This window comes from Aspergillus affinis, assembly GCF_023601865.1.
Source record: "Aspergillus affinis strain CMG 70 chromosome Unknown NODE_18_length_386147_cov_86_015627, whole genome shotgun sequence".
Taxonomy (NCBI): Eukaryota; Fungi; Ascomycota; class Eurotiomycetes; order Eurotiales; family Aspergillaceae; genus Aspergillus; species Aspergillus affinis.
The window spans coordinates 217,553-234,782 of record NW_026515799.1 but is presented as its reverse complement, the minus strand read 5'-3'; the positions used below and the strand labels follow the sequence as shown (position 1 = coordinate 234,782).

General features: G+C 52.8%; 6 protein-coding genes across 6 annotated transcripts; 4 read left to right on the top strand and 2 right to left on the bottom strand.

The window, feature by feature from the left end:
• Positions 1-153: 153 nt before the first annotated feature.
• On the top strand, positions 154-5,915 carry KD926_003619 (glyoxylase; the record flags this gene model as incomplete). Its single annotated transcript, XM_053097632.1, has 18 exons — positions 154-273; positions 341-480; positions 594-1,070; positions 1,133-1,592; positions 1,733-1,788; positions 1,900-1,982; positions 2,090-2,177; positions 2,264-2,335; positions 2,415-2,448; positions 2,504-2,714; positions 2,826-2,917; positions 2,990-3,124; positions 3,173-3,199; positions 3,273-3,352; positions 3,687-3,934; positions 3,998-4,462; positions 5,283-5,656; positions 5,736-5,915. The coding sequence occupies 18 exons, from the start codon at positions 154-156 to the stop codon at positions 5,913-5,915; spliced, it is 3,342 nt and encodes a 1,113-aa protein (XP_052958449.1).
• A 183-nt stretch (positions 5,916-6,098) lies between these two features.
• On the bottom strand, positions 6,099-7,427 carry KD926_003618 (mitochondrial 54S ribosomal protein mL38; the record flags this gene model as incomplete). Its single annotated transcript, XM_053097631.1, has 2 exons — positions 6,099-6,823; positions 6,893-7,427. The coding sequence occupies 2 exons, from the start codon at positions 7,425-7,427 to the stop codon at positions 6,099-6,101; spliced, it is 1,260 nt and encodes a 419-aa protein (XP_052958448.1).
• Positions 7,428-7,658: 231 nt separating this feature from the next.
• Positions 7,659-8,634, top strand: KD926_003617 (mitochondrial 54S ribosomal protein uL4m; the record flags this gene model as incomplete). Its single annotated transcript, XM_053097630.1, has 2 exons — positions 7,659-7,742; positions 7,858-8,634. 2 exons carry the CDS (start codon positions 7,659-7,661, stop codon positions 8,632-8,634), a joined length of 861 nt encoding a protein of 286 aa, XP_052958447.1.
• A 600-nt stretch (positions 8,635-9,234) lies between these two features.
• On the top strand, positions 9,235-10,890 carry KD926_003616 (mitochondrial 37S ribosomal protein mS47; the record flags this gene model as incomplete). The annotated part of the gene is made up of 3 exons (XM_053097628.1): positions 9,235-9,351; positions 9,425-9,622; positions 9,670-10,890. The coding sequence occupies 3 exons, from the start codon at positions 9,235-9,237 to the stop codon at positions 10,888-10,890; spliced, it is 1,536 nt and encodes a 511-aa protein (XP_052958446.1).
• Positions 10,891-12,887: 1,997 nt separating this feature from the next.
• KD926_003615 (Zn(II)2Cys6 transcription factor) lies at positions 12,888-14,979 on the top strand (the record flags this gene model as incomplete). Its single annotated transcript, XM_053097627.1, has 3 exons — positions 12,888-12,893; positions 12,960-13,874; positions 13,930-14,979. The coding sequence occupies 3 exons, from the start codon at positions 12,888-12,890 to the stop codon at positions 14,977-14,979; spliced, it is 1,971 nt and encodes a 656-aa protein (XP_052958445.1).
• A 202-nt stretch (positions 14,980-15,181) lies between these two features.
• Positions 15,182-17,062, bottom strand: KD926_003614 (arylsulfatase; the record flags this gene model as incomplete). The annotated part of the gene is made up of 2 exons (XM_053097626.1): positions 15,182-16,850; positions 16,905-17,062. 2 exons carry the CDS (start codon positions 17,060-17,062, stop codon positions 15,182-15,184), a joined length of 1,827 nt encoding a protein of 608 aa, XP_052958444.1.
• Positions 17,063-17,230: the final 168 nt, after the last annotated feature.

The following is a 17,230-nucleotide window of genomic DNA, read 5'->3' as shown; positions in this document are numbered from 1 at the left end:
AACGCGGGAGGCGGAAGAGTGGCCGAGACCCGGGAGGAAAAACTATCCACCGCCCATAAAAATCGCAGCATACTGAGTACAGTACCAGCAGGACCCTCGCCTGATATCCCCCATCTAGGTGCATTTCACCATTTCTCAGAGACCAGGACCAAAATGGCGAAAGTCATCTTCTCGCCATGGAAGGACCAGACGCAATTAATTGCTGTGCGCAATCAGTTCTACCCTGCTCCGTCTTACGAGGGGCCGGACATGCGGTCCAAGGCCTGCGCCACGGTAACATCATAACCCCCCTTCTAGATCATCTATCCTGGTGTGATGATTGAGTTGACTCGCGAAAAAGGTTGAATCGTGGAAGCTGCGCGGGAACCTGCCCCATCCAATCGAATCCACGGCTCTATTGACCGACGCCATTCTGCATGATGATTCTTTCAAAAACTCAATCTTCTCCATCCGTGCCACCTACTCTGCTGCCTTTTGTCGGTAGGTGCTCTTTCCCCTCTCACTGGCTCTTTTTTTCGTTTGGTCTGGAAGAGACTCAGACTTAGACTTGGACTTTATCGGAGGGAAACTTGATCTCTGATACGTTCATTCAGATTCGTGACCGGCTTGGTCGACTCGAAACTCCACGGTCAGCGGAAAACCATGTTCCAGAGAGCCGTGGATCTTGGGCTACCGGCCTCATTCGTGGAGCTGCGACATGAGGCCACGCATCGTGAATTGCCGTCGCTCATTGTGCTGCGAAATGCTGCCCAGCGGTCCCTGGAGTGGCTTTGGGATTACTACTGGGCCAAGACGGACGTGACTACTGCTTTGGGACCCATGCCCGATGTCGCGAATGGCGCGGGAGGCGAGGACTTGGATCCTGTCTATGCTGCTGTCCGGACGAGTCTCGATCCGCTACTGAGGGACGAGGAATCGTCCGAGCCGCCGCAAAAGAAGAGGAAGGTCCAGCAGCGTTTGTCGTCGGTCGCGACGCAGCTGGTTGCGATATGCAAGGACTCTGAGCAGGGCGCGGTGGTACTTTCGAATGCTTTACTGGAGGAGTCGGTTTTGGTGCCTGCTGGGGACATGTACGATCTTCCCATTCCTCTTGATTCTACGACCGATGTGAAATGCTAATTCATCGAAACAGGGTCGGGGATTCTTTGGCCGACGCTTTTACAAAGTGGGATCGCTTCCTGCAGACCATCACGGAAGAGTATCCGGCGTTCTTGACGGCGCTGACGGAAGAAATGATCAATATTATCGCGTTCACGGACGTCTCGGGGGCCAAGGAGAATGGCCGTTGCAAAGGGATCTATATGTGGCTGGACCACATTTTGAGGTCGACGGGATGGGTGTCCCAGAGACGGCTACTTTCGTTTGTTTATATCTCGGCTGTCTGCCAGGGGAATACAAACCAGTGGACGACACTATTGAAGAAGCAGATACCCAAGGGGATTAATGAGGTGCCGCAAATATCAAAGAGTCAACTGCCCTCCGGCACGAAAGAACCAGTGGCAAGCGCAGCGGGGACGAACGATGATTTGAATGAATTGAAGAAATTCGGATGGGAAATGGCAGATGCGTGGAGTAGTCGACCGTTAGGGATGGTATGATCAAAAGTATATTGTATAGAATAGAACAACATGAAGAATAGCAATTAGTATGTATCACGACAAGGCAGAAAGGCCAAAATCTAAGGCATTAAGCTCAGCCACAGGGAGCTGACAAGATTCCGAATAAGGGCTAGCGCGCGCCACAAGTCACCGACGAGTGGCTGACCCCCAAAGCCCACCAGCCTATGAGGTAATGGCCATATCAATCCAACCATCTGAACGGACTATCAACACCCCGCATCTGCATCTGCACAATCTCCATGAGCTTCACAAGGGCCGTTCAATCCTCCATTGGATACAGCTTCAGAAACAAATTCCGTCTCGCTTCTACGCATCTACCTCGAAAAGCCGCCAGAGCCATGCATATTCAATCGATTCCGATGTGTAAGCTATCCGTGCATTCATTTTCTATTTGTCATCCACTGAACGTGTCTTTTGTTCCTGTTCCTGTGGCTTGAGTTGTTGATGGCTTTGTTACTGACTATATCTAGGGACCGGGAAGGGCAATAACTATGCCTACCTGGTGACTGACGAGCCGACGAGGCAGTCTGTGATTATTGACCCGGCAAACCCGCCTGAGTATGTTGACGCTCGCGTACTACCTACCGCTGAATTGATCGGCAACGGAAAGTATCAAGAAGCAAAACTAATAATATTGACTGTAGGGTCATCCCGGAGCTGGAGAAGCAGCTTCAGGCCGGTAAGATCGATCTCACGGCCATCGTCAACACTCACCAGTATGTTGTACTTTTCTCTCCCTTCTGCGGGAAAAACAAGAAGTACGCATGAAAGAATTTAAGCTGAAATCCACAAAAGCCACTGGGACCATGCTGGCGGTAACAACGAACTGGTAACTTGCTTCCTTATATGCCTCTCTGAATACATCAATTAACAAAATCCAACAGCTCGACAAATTCGGCAAACTGCCTGTCATCGGAGGAAAGAACTGTCAGTCTGTCACCCAGACCCCGGCGCATGGCGAATCATTCAAGATCGGTGAGCGCATCGCCGTGAAGGCATTGCATACACCGTGCCACACGCAAGATAGCATCTGCTATTTCATGCAGGATGGGGAGCAGAAGGTGGTTTTTACGGGTGATACGCTGTTTATTGGAGGTGAGTTTGTTTTGTCTTACTCCTTTGGAGAGGAGGGAAACGCGAGCTTGAAAGAATAAGCTGTCGGAAGTGGAGGGGGTTACATTGCAATGCTAAACAACCAACCTATAGGATGCGGCCGGTTCTTCGAAGGCACGGCCCCGGAAATGCACAAGGCTTTGAACGAGACACTCGCGGCTTTGCCTGATGATACGAAGGTCTATGTGAGTACCCTTCTTTAAACTCGGCACGCGTGTGATTGGGTAGAGCTGCAGAGCTGACTCAATCCTACCCAGCCCGGCCACGAATATACCAAAGGCAATGTGAAGTTCTGCATTGCCGTGTCGCAATCCGAACCGATCAAGAAGCTGCAGGCGTTCGCGGACCAGAACCAAGAAACGCAGGGTAAATTCACGATTGGTGATGAGAAGGTATGTTCCCCCTTTCTCTCTGGTTGGGTTGTTTATTGACGAGTATAGCTCCACAACGTGTTTATGAGGGTAAATGTAAGTTTTATACCTCTTCATCCGGTTTATGTCGCGTCTGCTGTAGGATCTGTTATATTGACAACACCCCTAGGACCCCGAGATTCAGAAGAAGACCGGAAAGACAGATCCCGTGGAGGTTATGGCTGCGTTGCGGGAGATGAAGAATGCTATGTAAGTGGATGGGTATTCTGGTGGCGTTGGGGTGTAGTTACGGGCGTAGAGTAAGTAGTAGGCATTTGCAGGAGCGTTCTTCGCTGTAATCAGTTATGTCAATGGTTGAACTTAGTTTTCCAGAGTCAATATCTGGATATTCACATAAACCTGATTGTTCTTGATTGGCACTATATCGTTCCATCCAGTAAGGTAGAATAGGTAGGTATGCTTGGACATGCTCTATCATCGTGACGTCAATCCATCTCTGTACAACCACTACAACATCAAAGTCATATATAACAGCATCCAAACCGCTCAATCTCTTTTTGGGACACCCATCTCTCGCTAATAGTCACCCATCTACTCAATCTCAAGCCACAATGTCCCAGTCCAAGCCTGAGTCCACATCCACCGATCCCAACAACGTGCCGGGAGACCCGCTATCCACCAAAAGCCATGTCCTCGAGACAGGAGCCAGCATGGCGCAGGACTTCACTCCCGTCAAGCAGATCTGTGCACATCTAAACGCGTTCCATGTCTACGCAGATGACCCCACTCGGTGCGTTGAGGCGAATCATTACTGTGCGCATGTCTCGGAAGGTGAGTAAATCCATACATGCCTACATCATCTCCATCAAGATAACCATATTAACGCTACAACAGACATCCGCCAATGCCTCCTCTACTCCTCAACCGCCGCCAACGCCAAGCTCCTGGGCATCGAATACATGATCTCACCGCGTCTCTACAAGACGCTGCCCCCCGAAGAGCGCGCCCTCTGGCACACGCACGAGTACGAAGTCAAGAGCGGGATGCTGATCATGCCCCTACCGCGCACGACGCCGGTGCCGTCCGCGGCGTGGAACGCGGCCGAGACGTCGGAAATGAGGGACGTGGCGCCGCTGTATGGCAAGACGTATCACTTCTGGCAGGTCGATCGGGGGGATGCGGTGCCGATGGGGGCGCCGTCATTGATGGGGAGTTTTGTGTCGGATGAGATGGTTAAGAAGGCTTGTGGGGAGAGAGGGATGGAGAAGTTGTGTGAAGAGAGGGATGAGAGGTTTGGAGTGGATTTTCGGGAGAAAAGGGATTTGAGGAGGGGGATTGAGGGGGTGGAGAGGCATCCTGGTGAGTTTTTCTTTTCTGCTCTTTTCTGTTGTGGTTGGCAATTGGGGGTTGGGCTCATGGCTAATGATTGATAGATGCCGATGCGATGTGGAAACAGAATGACAAGTAATGGAACGAAAATGGTACATTTATTCACGATGAACAATAATATGATATGATTGATATAATGCCTATAAAATTCTAAGAATGTCTCCCATCATTACCACTCAGCATCCCAGTCCCATAGTTAAATGGGGTCCAAGCCGAGCTATCGTTCAGGGAATGCGACCACCAGAAGTAGTGGTCACAAATGTCAATCTTGCTTCACTGTCCACACTCGCGCGTTCTGGTGTTTAATTTCGGCAACGACGAGCTCTAGCAATTTTAGAAGCGGATGTTAATGACAACGATAGGCCATGGTTGGTGTAATGTAACACCTTCCACATGTACGGTGATAGTACGCCATGATCATAGCCAAAACCCGTAGACACATAAATCTCGAGGTAGAGGCAGAGACCGGTACGGCACGATCAGGTAATCTTGAAAATGCGACCAAGCATAATCATGGTGTCGACTGTTGGATCCTTGAAGGAAACACGAACTGCATTGACGAAAACACACTCAGCCAGTGAAGTGGTTGTGTTGTCGCATGGTGCACGGAGAGAAAGAGAAGCAAGAAAATGTTCCGCACAAAAAACCGAGTTTTTAAAGGGTCCCACACGTGACCTTCCCGGAGCTCCATCCGCTTCCACCTCCGAGAAGCAGCAGTAAATCATAGCTAGACGGTTAGTAGCAGCACCAGCAACACCTCATATCGTTCCCCGTACGAAATGCTCCAAAGCTAGCGGAACATTCATGGAACGACTTTTCCGAGCCGGCCTTCGAAAGGCCACCCCCGGCGCCGTCTTCCGCCTTACCCTTGACGGCCTGGGTCTCTTCTGCGCCTGCACGTTGGTCTGGGAGCATTTGATCACCGTGCAGCTCAGCGAGGGCCCCTCGATGTACCCGACATTCAGTCCGCGGGGCGACTACCTGTTGATCTCGCGAGTGCACAAGCACGGCAAAGGCATTGAGGTGGGCGATGTGGTGCGATTCTACCATCCGACGTTTCTGGGGGTCAATGGCGCCAAGAGGGTCATTGGGATGCCGGGGGATTTTGTCTGCCGTGACCTGCCGTTCAGTACGGAGGTTGGGAAGGGGCAGGAGATGATTCAGGTATGATTGGAAATCTTTTTTGGAGCTACAGCTATGGATTTGAAGATATGGCGGCTAACGGTTTGGTTGATGGGGATAGGTGCCCGAAGGTCATGTGTACGTGGGTGGTGATAATCTGCCCTGGTCGAGGGACTCGAGAAACTACGGGCCTATCCCGATGGGCCTGATTAACGGGAAGATTATCGGTCGCGTCTGGCCGCCTTCGAAGATGCAATGGGTGCGCAACACGATGCAGCCGGCCCAGCTGTCCGAGGAATGATTCGCTTTTATCTTGTCTTGTCTTGTATACCTATAACGGAGTCTGGAGTTCCGACTGGAAGGTTGGGATCTTGTTGGGAATTTGTGCATATTCATACATATCAATTGTACAGTACATAGCGAGGACCGAATGATAGAAACACCAAGAGACGAAAAATAAGGGGGAAGTGGCCGATGAGCGTTTTCACCGGAAGGTCGAGGGATTTCTCCTCTTGTAGGGAAGAGCTTCGCTCCTCTTCCGGCGGAGCTCCAAGTCCGCGTCGGAATATCCAATCTGCTTCATCACGGCGGCCATGGTCTCATCCCACTGGGTTCGGAACAAATGCGCGCTAATGGCCTTCAGGTGATAGCGAGCCTGGAGGGTTCGTAGTAGGAGGTTGTCGCGCTCCGTCTCCTTGGCCTTGACGGCAGCGAAGTCCAATGGCTTCGAGTCCTTCTGCTCCATAATGAAGACGGACAGTCTGTGGTAGGGACTGCCCTTCTGGGCCACGGGAGGCACCCACGGCAGAACCACCTGCGACTCGGTCGAGAGACTGGCGAGATCGATCTTCGTCTTTGCGACCGAGATGGGGACGTTGACGGCGAGATACTGCAACTTGTAGTCGAAACTGTCCTTCTCGACGTTGGGGATATCCGAGTCCACAACAGCAATGGTCACAAGCTTTTCACCCTGCTCGAAAAGCTGCACGTCAAGCTTGGGGGCAACCATGCTGAGCTGCGAGTTGACGAAATCACCCGGCTGAACCGCATTTCGGCCAAAGTACAGCTTGGTATCCGCCACGGGATCGCAGTGAGGAAGCACGTCGGGGATGACACTCATCTGCGTGATGCGCTGAACCAAGATCTTGCGTCGGTATTCCCTCCATTTCCGATCGGCCAGAAAGCGATAGATAGGTTTGGTCATGTCACCTACAATCAAGGAGTTTGGTTAGATCGTGTAATAAAGCATGCTGTCACATCGAGATCCAGAAGTCTCACCCTGTCCATCTTCAAACTTCTTCTTCACTATGGGGTCGTTGATGTCGGCGAGAATCTTCAGATGCTCGAGATGGCGTTGCATAGCCACGAGTTTCGACTTTTTCACCTGCTCCCCGCCGGCTTCCTCCGTGGGGATGGCCTCGAGCCGGGCAATCTTCTCCCTCATTGCCGTCACATCCTTCAACTTCTCTGCACGGTCGCCAATCAGAACGTTGCGGGCCTCCTGGAAACACTGGTACGGCAATTGTTCGAAGGGGATGTTGGCCGAGTTCTGCAGTGCCGCACGACGTCGACGGGAACCGATGGGCGAGATACCCTGTCGTAGCAATCGGCGTTCCAGTCGGGGGCTCGAGACCAGCTCCGGGTCGGGGGATTTGTGAAATGGCTGGCTCTGGGTTTCGGTCTGAGCTGCCTCGCGAACAAGGGCTGTTGTTTGGAAGGCCCGGGTCGACTGAAGCTGGAGGCTGGGGAGGCCTCTGCTAGCCTTGTGTAGGCATTGGAGCAAAGGCTTAGAAGCCCGCTCACAATGGGCCATCGTGACGGGAATTGAAAGGCGTAGGGGGGAGGTGGAGAGAGTAAAGGTGTGGTGGTGACGGGGACCGGGCGAAGGTGGTTGAGGTCGATTTGGCGGAGGGAACTTTTTTCGCGGACGAAAAGCCAAGCCTCAGCGGACTTAGCGCCATCTGAACTTTTGCTGCTTCACCTGCCCAAACCCCATATTCCTGCCCAGACCTCCCACGCCTCCACGGGCCCCGTATCCTTCACAATGCCTGGAAACGACGCATTGCGAGCCTTGAGATGGCTCTCTCGCAGCTCCGGTGGTCTTCTCTCGGGGTCTGAGGCTACAACGGTACTGGCTCTTCCCTTTTCCCAGAATCCTTTCCTGCCTACAGCCCATCGTCTATCTCACCAGGAGGAAAACAGTTTGGCTAACATCTGACGATTCTTTTTCTCCCTTTCTACAGCAACGATGCCTATCGAAGACTTTCTCGCGATCGGTATCCTCCGAAACCCAGACCTCCTCCAACAACTCCGCCTCCAGACCAATCTGGACCCCGGCGCCCGCTCAAGCCACCACCTACTCCTTCCCCTCCATGGAGCCATTGCGTTTTGTCGAATACCCCCAGAACCATCTCCTCGTGCCGCTCCGCAAGGACCTGCTCCACCGCGCCGTCGTGTACGAAGGTGACATGACCCGACAGGGTAGCGCCAGCACCAAGTGGAGGGACGAAGTTCACGCCAGCCACAGGAAGATTCAGGCACAGAAGGGATCCGGCCGGGCGCGTGTTGGAGACAAGACCTCGCCGATTCGTAAGGGTGGTGGTGTTGCCCACGGACCTCACCCCCGTGACTTTTCCACGGGTCTCCCTAAGAAGATCTACGACCAGGCGTGGCGGATAGCCCTGAGCTACCGATACCGTCGCGGCCAGTTGATCATCATCGACAACGAGATTGCCCTTCCGGAGGGCGCCACCTCGCATCTGGTCAGCGAGATATTCAAAGCCAACGGTTGGGGCCGGGAGTTCGGACGGTCAACATTAATCACTGATCGTGTGGACGAGCAATTGTTTGAGGCGGTGCGCAACCTGGGCAAGGATGCTAAGATCCTGGACCGACAGGATGTGGATGTCAAGGATATTCTGGAAACGGGACGATTGATCATCGAGAAGAAGGCGCTGGATACCCTTCTGGCTATGCATTCGAGGGACCTGACTGCTAAGGTCGCGAAGGCCTTGTATTGATTATAATACTGGCTGGAGATGCATCCTAGTATCCGACTTTTGGGGCGAAGAAAGGTTATTTATTGTACAAATAGATTCGAGTTATGTATGAATTTGTCTTGTTTTGACTGCGGTATAGGATATGGATTTGTTGCACGTCTGATCAGCGGGTGGCATTCTAGGGCTTAGAAAGACGACAGGAGGGGTTTTGAATGTACGCCCCCTCGTTCTCTTAGATATTAGGACGATACAGAAGACGATGTAGCCGATATGAGTATATCGAACCCTCTAGTGAGGGCGATCAGCAAGGTGACAACCACCAAGATAAATCAAACATCAGAAAATTCTCAGAATAATCATTCCAGCCAGACTACTGCACTGCCTTATTTTCATTATTGATTAACACATGTTCGCAAGTCCAACCAGTTGAGGGGAACTCGGCAGTTGAGCAGCTCGGAAGTCGAGGAAAATCCCTCCGCGAAAAACTCCGAGGTCAAGCGAAGCGGAGATCTCATACTTTCTGCTGCTCGTCATCAGTTCCTCCCTCTCTCCACACCCCATTTTTTGGTCCTCTCTCTTCCTCCTTTCTTCTCCCTCCCTTCACAGGCTGACTCCTGCCTGATGTTACTCCGCAATTTCTCCCGGTTACCAACACCGTCGAGCTGGATCTCGCGGGCTTCAACAACCATGCCTCTGCGCGCCAAGGTGACAAACCCAGCTTTCAGGACGACGGCTTCTGTACGTGCCTCCCAATGATATCGATTCCATTCTCTTTGTGACTAGGCGGAAATGCTAATGGGGATGATTCTAGATGTCGACCTCCGCAACCCTTCCCACAGAGCTCCCCGGAGACGAGCCCGACGATGTTCTGTTCAACTCCCTCTACGGCGTGCGCTTGGTTGAGCTCAATCGGCCTCAGAAGCTCAATTCCTTGAACGGTTCGATGGCCCGGAAGATCCTTCCTCGACTGAAGGTTAGCTTGCCTTTCTCCCTGCAGTGGTATACAGATGTGTGTGAAAGGCGGTTTGCTAAAAGGGTTGTTTGGAAATCATATAGGAATGGGAAAAATCTCAACTGGCGAACGTGATCATGGTCACCGGTGCAGGGCCCAAGGCTCTCTGCGCCGGCGGAGACGTCGCCGCTCTGGCTTTGCAGAATGAGCAGGGTGCCGAGGGTCAGCAGCAATCGACCGATTTCTTCGGTCTCGAATACAGCCTCGACCACACCATCGCGACGTACACGAAGCCCTTCATCTCCATCATGGACGGCATCACCATGGGCGGCGGTGTCGGACTCAGTGTCCACGCCCCCTTCCGCATTGCCACGGAAAACACTCTCTTCGCCATGCCCGAGACCACCATCGGCTTCTTCCCCGACGTCGGTGGCTCATTCTTCCTGCCCCGTCTAGACGGCGAGACCGGAACCTACCTCGCCTTGACCTCGGAGCGCCTAAAGGGTGTCCAGGCCCTGTACGCCGGTGTGGCCACGCACTACCTCCACTCCAGCGTGCTGAGCAACCTGACGGGACGTCTCTCGGAGCTGGTGTTCCGGGACTCTGCCACGCTTCCTGAGCGCCTGGACCTGATCAACAAGACCATGGCCGAATACTCCATCGGCCTGCCGCCGCAGCGAGAGGAGCCGATGCTACTGGCCGGCAGCTTGCGGGAGGCCATCGACCGCTGCTTCGCGTTCAACTCGGTGGAGGAGATTTTCCAGGCCCTGGAGAAGGAGACCCAACGGGAGCACGGAAAGAAGCAATGGGCCGAGAAGACGCTGCAGACGCTGTCGGTGCGCTCGCCCACCTCGCTGAAGGTGACGCTGCGCCAGATGCGTGTGGGTAAGAAGTGGTCCATCTCTGAGACCTTCCAGCGGGAGCACCACATCTCCGGCAGGTTCATGAGACACCCGGATTTCGTCGAGGGCGTGAAGGCCCGTCTCATGTCCAAGCCTCCCCGCCAGGCTTCCTGGCAACCGGCCACCCTCGCCGAGGTCAAGCAGGAGGATATTGACGCCTTCTTCGAGATCCCCGAGGGCAAGGCCCGGCTGCCGCTCTTCAGCGACGCCGATTACAAAAACTACCCGCACGCGCAGTACGGCTTGCCTACGCAGAAGGAGATCGAGGAGTTCGTGTTGAGCGCCAACCACAGCCGCGGCGAGATCGTCAACAAGTTCCTGACCCAGTGGGGCAACAAGGAGGGTGTGCGCGAGAAGGTGTCGGAGGTGCTGGCTCGATGCACTACCAACCGTGGCGACGGGACCCTGGAGTGGAAGCAATAGAGTGATTGATTGTGCTTTGTTGTATGTGTAGTTTTTATCAGTTCCTTGCATATGGATGGATATCAGTATAATAAACAGGTTTTGTTTTCTTCTCGTTGATTGCCATGTATTGTATTTTCAGAATTTAGACTTGATGGAGTCAATCACAAAATTTTCTTCAATTCAGTTCGTTCCTTTCATCTTAATACCCCTTCTCACTGGTGTCCAAGCTCAAATTCCTCCTCGAACCGAATGCACATGAGCAGAACAACCTAATATTCAACAGGCTATGATCCATCCCCACAGAAGCAAGACAGATCTCACAATTCACGGACGAAGGACTTCAAAGACCATTCTAAAATTTCCGCTTCCTGCCGTTCTTTCCCTTGATGGATTCATAATACCTCGCATCAAATTCTCTTCGCACCTCCTCTTCCCTAAGGACCGTACACACTTCATCGAATGAAGTTTTTTCTTTATCGAAGCGAATCCGGAGATATATATCCAGAAGGTCTTCCATTCATCTCCCAAGTTGCATAAAAGGAACTGGGTCTTGACGGACTCATCAAGAGACTTATTCTTCCCGAGACTCTTGCTGAATCGATCCAACGCGACTCTCATCCTGTAGATGTAGTCCTGTACCCCGTTGCATCCAGAAGAAGTGGTGCGAATCGCCGTCTGGAGGCCTACAAGAAACTGGACATCGTAAAGCTGATGATGGTACTTTGATCTCAACGTTTCAATGAGCTCCGAGGCGTTTGTGTAGTTCTGGTATTCATCGTAAATTGCGGGAGCCACAGAAAGGAGGATGATTGCTGTCGCTTGGGAGTTCTCACGCTCCCATTTTTCGATTTACTCTTCCACTTCTGCAATATCTTTGTCGGTGATGAAGGGGTCCTCTTCATTTCCTTCTGTTTTAACAGGGAGAACTGGCCATTTTTCATATCCGGAAACGACTAGATACAAGCCATGAATCCGAAGGTATATCATGAGAGATCGATCCCTCTTTAAAAAGTTCTCTGCACCCTGTAGTTTAGGGACCTCACTCAGATCCATGGCGAGCGAATCGGCGGCAATAGTCAATGTGAATGGACTAGCAGATTGATCGGATCTCAGCTGTGGGATGAGAAGAAATTCTGAAATCCCACTGATCTATGTAGGTACGGATGCAGTAAAAATGATCAAAGTGATGAAGATGATGGTGAAGGTGATGGTATATCCACAGGGAAGGCCGTAGACTGACTGGGTTAGAAAAGAATAACTTCCAGGAACATTCCTTTTCGCATTAATAGCCCCAAACCTTCATATTTTCTAGAGTCACCGCTTGAATATATTCAATCATTGATGGTTCAACTATCTGGAAGAGAAGGAGCTGGTGAATTGTCGGTCTGTTTGATCGTCATTGTAAACCTTGCATTGCTGCATGTCTCGGATGCCTAGGTAACGGCTCCAGGCACCCTCTGAAGCGCTCACACTGTCAGGATTTGAACGACACCAGGTGGGATTCCAGCCTTTGCGTATTAACCAATGATCTGCGATTGAAAGATGAGAGTATTAGCACCGAGAAGCTCCAAGAGGCTTGGATGTCCCCTGAACCCAGAATGTCTACATCGGTCACATCAGAGACGGGGATTTCCTCCATCACTAGGTGTTTGTCCACGAAATTGAAGAGATCGAAAGAGTTTGTGGAATGAGGGCGACTGTAGGCGTGGTTCAAGTATATCATGTTGAAGCCGATGGGCACTAGCAAGCGGCATAGATCCATTGTCTTTGATGTAGACCGTTCATGATGAGCAATATAGTAGATATGACATGACTGGGAGTCTAGAAGCATTGAATCTCTCAACTCGCATAATATAGGCCCTTGATAGAGAGATTCCAAGGAGGTGAATGAATCACGCCACGTGCCGAACTGCGGGGAACGCACCTTCCCCTTTGGGACGATTACGAGAATCACTCGCAGAAGGAACGACCAGCGTCCACCACTTGCCTTCCGATGTCATGAATCTGTCTCAGCCATGGAGGTACGGGTTCTTTCCTTCCACCTTTCACCTTCCCTCTCCTCTACCTCCAACTGACTCAACCCGCAGGCTTCTCCTCCCAAAGCACGGGGTTCGGGCCGATCAGGTCCCCGCAGACGTACCGGCTGCCTAACTTGCCGAGCACGCAAAGTACGCTGCGACGAAGCCAAACCCAACTGTGCCAATTGCGTTCGCTTGCATCTGCAATGCAGCTACAAGACTATCGTCCCGGGCCTGGTCGCTCGACACAATGGTCACACTCAGAAGCCCGTTCGGACAGCTGTCTCGACGGTTCTTGATCGTCCAGATCTTAACTTCTTCAACACTGTATTGCGGCCCGACGAGCGTCGTCGGCAGTCCATACATGCTCATCTCCCCGAGCAAGGCCAACAGTCGGTGCTGGAGAGTCCAGCACGGTCCAGTTCCGCCCCCGACTTCCAAGGAGCTTTTGACATGCTCGGCTTCATCGGGGAAATTACCTCCGATCTGGAACAGAAACACCTTGATTTGACGAATGGGCTGTCTGACTTCCCCTTAGCGGTTGATATATCATCCCCAGTGCAAGCTGAGAGTAGGCCAATTGAGGACATACCTACCGTCGACAGTGGCTATTCAGATGCCGGGCAAAATGACTTCCCTCTTGATATGGGCAGGTCTGAATCAAAGGCAACGTACCAAGAACAACTTATGGCTTACTTTATGGACTCAGAGGCTCCTCCTACCATTTTTGGGTCGGTAAGTCTCGAATGGAGCTATATCCGCGAGGTAATTGCTGCCCTTGCGCGGGAATGCAGCATTTTGTTGAATAGCATCTACTGCTACTCTGATATCCACAAGGCTATGAAAGAAGGGAAACGGTGGCGGATGGCACCAGCATTCCATCAACAAGCGAGTTCGGATATTCAAACGTATCTCCAAGGGGCAATGAATACTTCAACGTTGAAGCGAGTGTTCACTGCTGTATTCCTGCTCATGATGGCCGAGGTTTGGATTCCATTTGCTCTGTCCTCAGTTCGTATCTCATAATAACATGAACAAGTTGATGTCTACTCCCGAATCATGGCGCCCCGAAACATCCTACCTCCACTCAGCTTACCTTTTACTGCGACAATATCGCAAGCAAATTAATACATGGATCGGCTTCGGCCATCTAATCGTCTCGTGGGTATCGCTTCTAGACGTCAAGGCCTTAATTGCTGGTCGTGAAGGCGACCCCCTCCTCGATCTCGGCACTTTGTCTAAACCAACTACCAGCAACCACGAATTAAACCCTCTCGACGACGGCTACGAGGAAGAGCACTCTCTTCTCTCCCAACCCGCCTACCTCGTCCAACATGCCATTACCGCTCCAGCATTCCACTTCTTCACACAAACCCAACAAGTCATCCGCCGAATCGTCTCAATTGACCTCCACCACCGCAGTCGCGGCACCGTCAGTGACGAATTCGGCGTCCTCCAAATCGCCCACCAAGTTAATGCAGACCTTGAGTCCCTCTGGAACACTCGCCCTCGCATCCTAGACATCTACAACCGCCCCAAAACACACCTATTCGATACCCTCCGCCCCACTGTTGCCACTCAAATATGCCGCACCTTCCGCCAATACGTCGCCAACTTCCTAGCTATCTTCATCTATCTTCACCGCGTGGCGTTCGTCATTTACCCACGCACCGACCGTGTACATCGCGCCGTCGATCAAATCATTCAGCTCGCCACGGTAGAGGCCTCGGGTGCTTCCTCCCTGCCAATTGGGTTCCTTTGGCCGCTGTTTGTGGCTGGGCTAGAAGGCTCACATGAGCAGCGCGCGTGGATCATCAAGGCTATGCAGCGGATGGCGGGTCCAGATAGTCAGAGACAAGATTCACATGAAGAGGAAGGTCCATACCGCGAGGCCCAGAGCCATGGCGTTCATGATTCCAATCCTACTGTTCCTGAAGACAATTGCGCCTGGGTCCAACGCCATCCGAATGCGGCCAAAGCGCTTCTCCTCTTGGAAGAAATGACCCGGAGACAGGATACATCGCGGACATGGGCTGATTCACGATGCGTACGGGGGGAGATGTTTACTGATTTCTTCGTGATGATATAATTCCTCGGGTCTTGAATCTGTATCTTATCAAATCACATTTTGAATCAAATAAATGCTTTAATTGTGAGCTTTCTCTTTCATTTCATTTTATATCATTAATCATAAGAAACACACATAGCATAGCATCACATAGGTGGAACAGATAGCGCAGTATAGTACAGAACCACATACCATACCACGGTGAAAAGCCCGCTCCTCAAACTTAGAAGGGCTTCACAACCCTCTGCAACTGCGGCGGCTTCCTCATAAACTTCTCCGGTTCATCTCTCGCCCCCTTCTTCCAATAATCATACTCCATCCACGCATTCTCTGGCATTTGTGCCTCCGTAGCCTCCAAGAAGTCACCCAGGTCGGGATTCAGTGGGATCACGCCCGTCTCGATAACGTACTGATCCCAGAGCTTGAGTAACTGACTCAGTCGGTCCGGGTGGGTATCAGCGAGGTCGTGGATCTCGCCGGGGTCGTCGATAAGGTTGTACAGTTGCCAGCGCTCTGGTCCTTTTGGTTTCGGTATATACACGATCTTCCAGTCGCCGAAGCGCAGGGCCGCGCGGCCGCAGGTTTCCCAGCCTTGGATGAAATCATGCGCGTGGATCCGGGCCGCGTCGCCGCGCGCCCAGTCGTAGAAGCTGGCGCCGCGCATGGGCACGACCTCACGGCCTTTGTAGCTGGGTGCTGGGTGCGTGGCGCCGGCCATGTGGAGGATAGATGGGGCGAGGTCCATGACGGTGGCGAATTGGTCGGTGATTCCGCCGTTGCGGACGTGGTCGGCGACGGGGATGGAGTCGGGGAAGCGGGCGAGGAAGGGCACACGGACGCCGCCTTCGGTGGTAAAGGCCTTGTAAAGGCGGGACGGGGCGGTGGCAGCCTGGGCCCAGCGAGGACCGTACCAGATAAAGGAGTCGCCGTTGCCGAGGTTGTCGAGCGAGTTGTTGTAGTACTTTTGGAGATGGGGCATCACGCCGCTCTGGACCATGGGGTAGGCTTCGTAGGCGGCGCCCTCGGCGCCGTTGTCGGAGAGGAAGCAGACAAAGGTGTTGTCGAGTTCGTCGATGGAGGAGAGGTAGTCGACTACTTTGCCGACGTTGGAGTCGATGCACTCGACCATGCCGGCGAAGACTTCCATCGCCGTGCAGGACAGCTTCTTTTCCTCCGCGGTGAACTCGTCCCAGGGCTTGACCTCCTCGGCGTCCACGGGATGCGGCTCGACGTCGGGACGCACCATGCCGAGCTCCTTCAGTCGTTGGAGACGCTCGAGTCGGAGGGCGTCTGGGCCGTCGTCGTATACGCCACGGTAGTGGTCAATGTACTCGCGCGGGGCCTGGAGGGGCCAGTGTGGCGCCGTGAAGGGGAGGTATGCGAAGAAGGGCCGCTCGTCTTCACGGTCATGCCAGTCGCGGAGGTAGTCGACCATTTTGTCGCCGTACCCGTCCGACGAGTACCAGTCGTCGGGCAGCTTCTTCACGTACTTGTCGTCTTCCATGTGCAGGGCGATAGTGCTTGCTTCCAGGAAGGTAGGCGTGTCGTCGTTCCCCTGCAACTGGGGTTCGTAGGCGTAGTGATTGGAGCAGGCCGGCAGATGGGCTAGAGACCGGTCAAAGCCTCGGTGGAAGGGCGAACGCTCCGGAGTTAGACCTAGATGCCATTTTCCAGACATCAGGGTGTGGTAACCGGAGTCGCGAAGAACCTCAGGCAGGGCGACGACGCGCTCGTTCAGATATCCCTCATAACCAGGCATACCTCGTTGTGGGGCGGTGCTCATCTGCGAGCCCTTGGGCCCGTTCTGGCCGGAGATGTTGGTCCATTCGACAAGGTTACCCAATCCAGCGATGTGATGGTCGGTACCGGTCATAATCATGGCTCGGGTGGGACTGTCTATTGGTCAACGAGAAGAACATAGACGTTTGAGTTGGAGAACACCGTACGAGCAGGCGGCTGCAGCATGGAAGTCGGTGAATCGAACACCCTGCTCAGCCAGTCGATTCAAATGCGGAGTGCGGATTTCGCCTCCGAAACATCCTATGTCCGAGAAACCGAGGTCATCGGCCACGGCAATGAGGAAATTGGGGCGTTTAGGAGCCATGATGGGCGGGAAGGAGTATCAGAGCATATACAGCGAGTTGATAGCGCTGGACCAACATCGGGGTGGTTGATCTAGGATACGAGGGGGAAGTATATATAGTAGTAGTAGTTCATTTCGGATGACAGTCACATTGGCGCAGACAGCCGTTGTCGATGCGATCGTCTATCG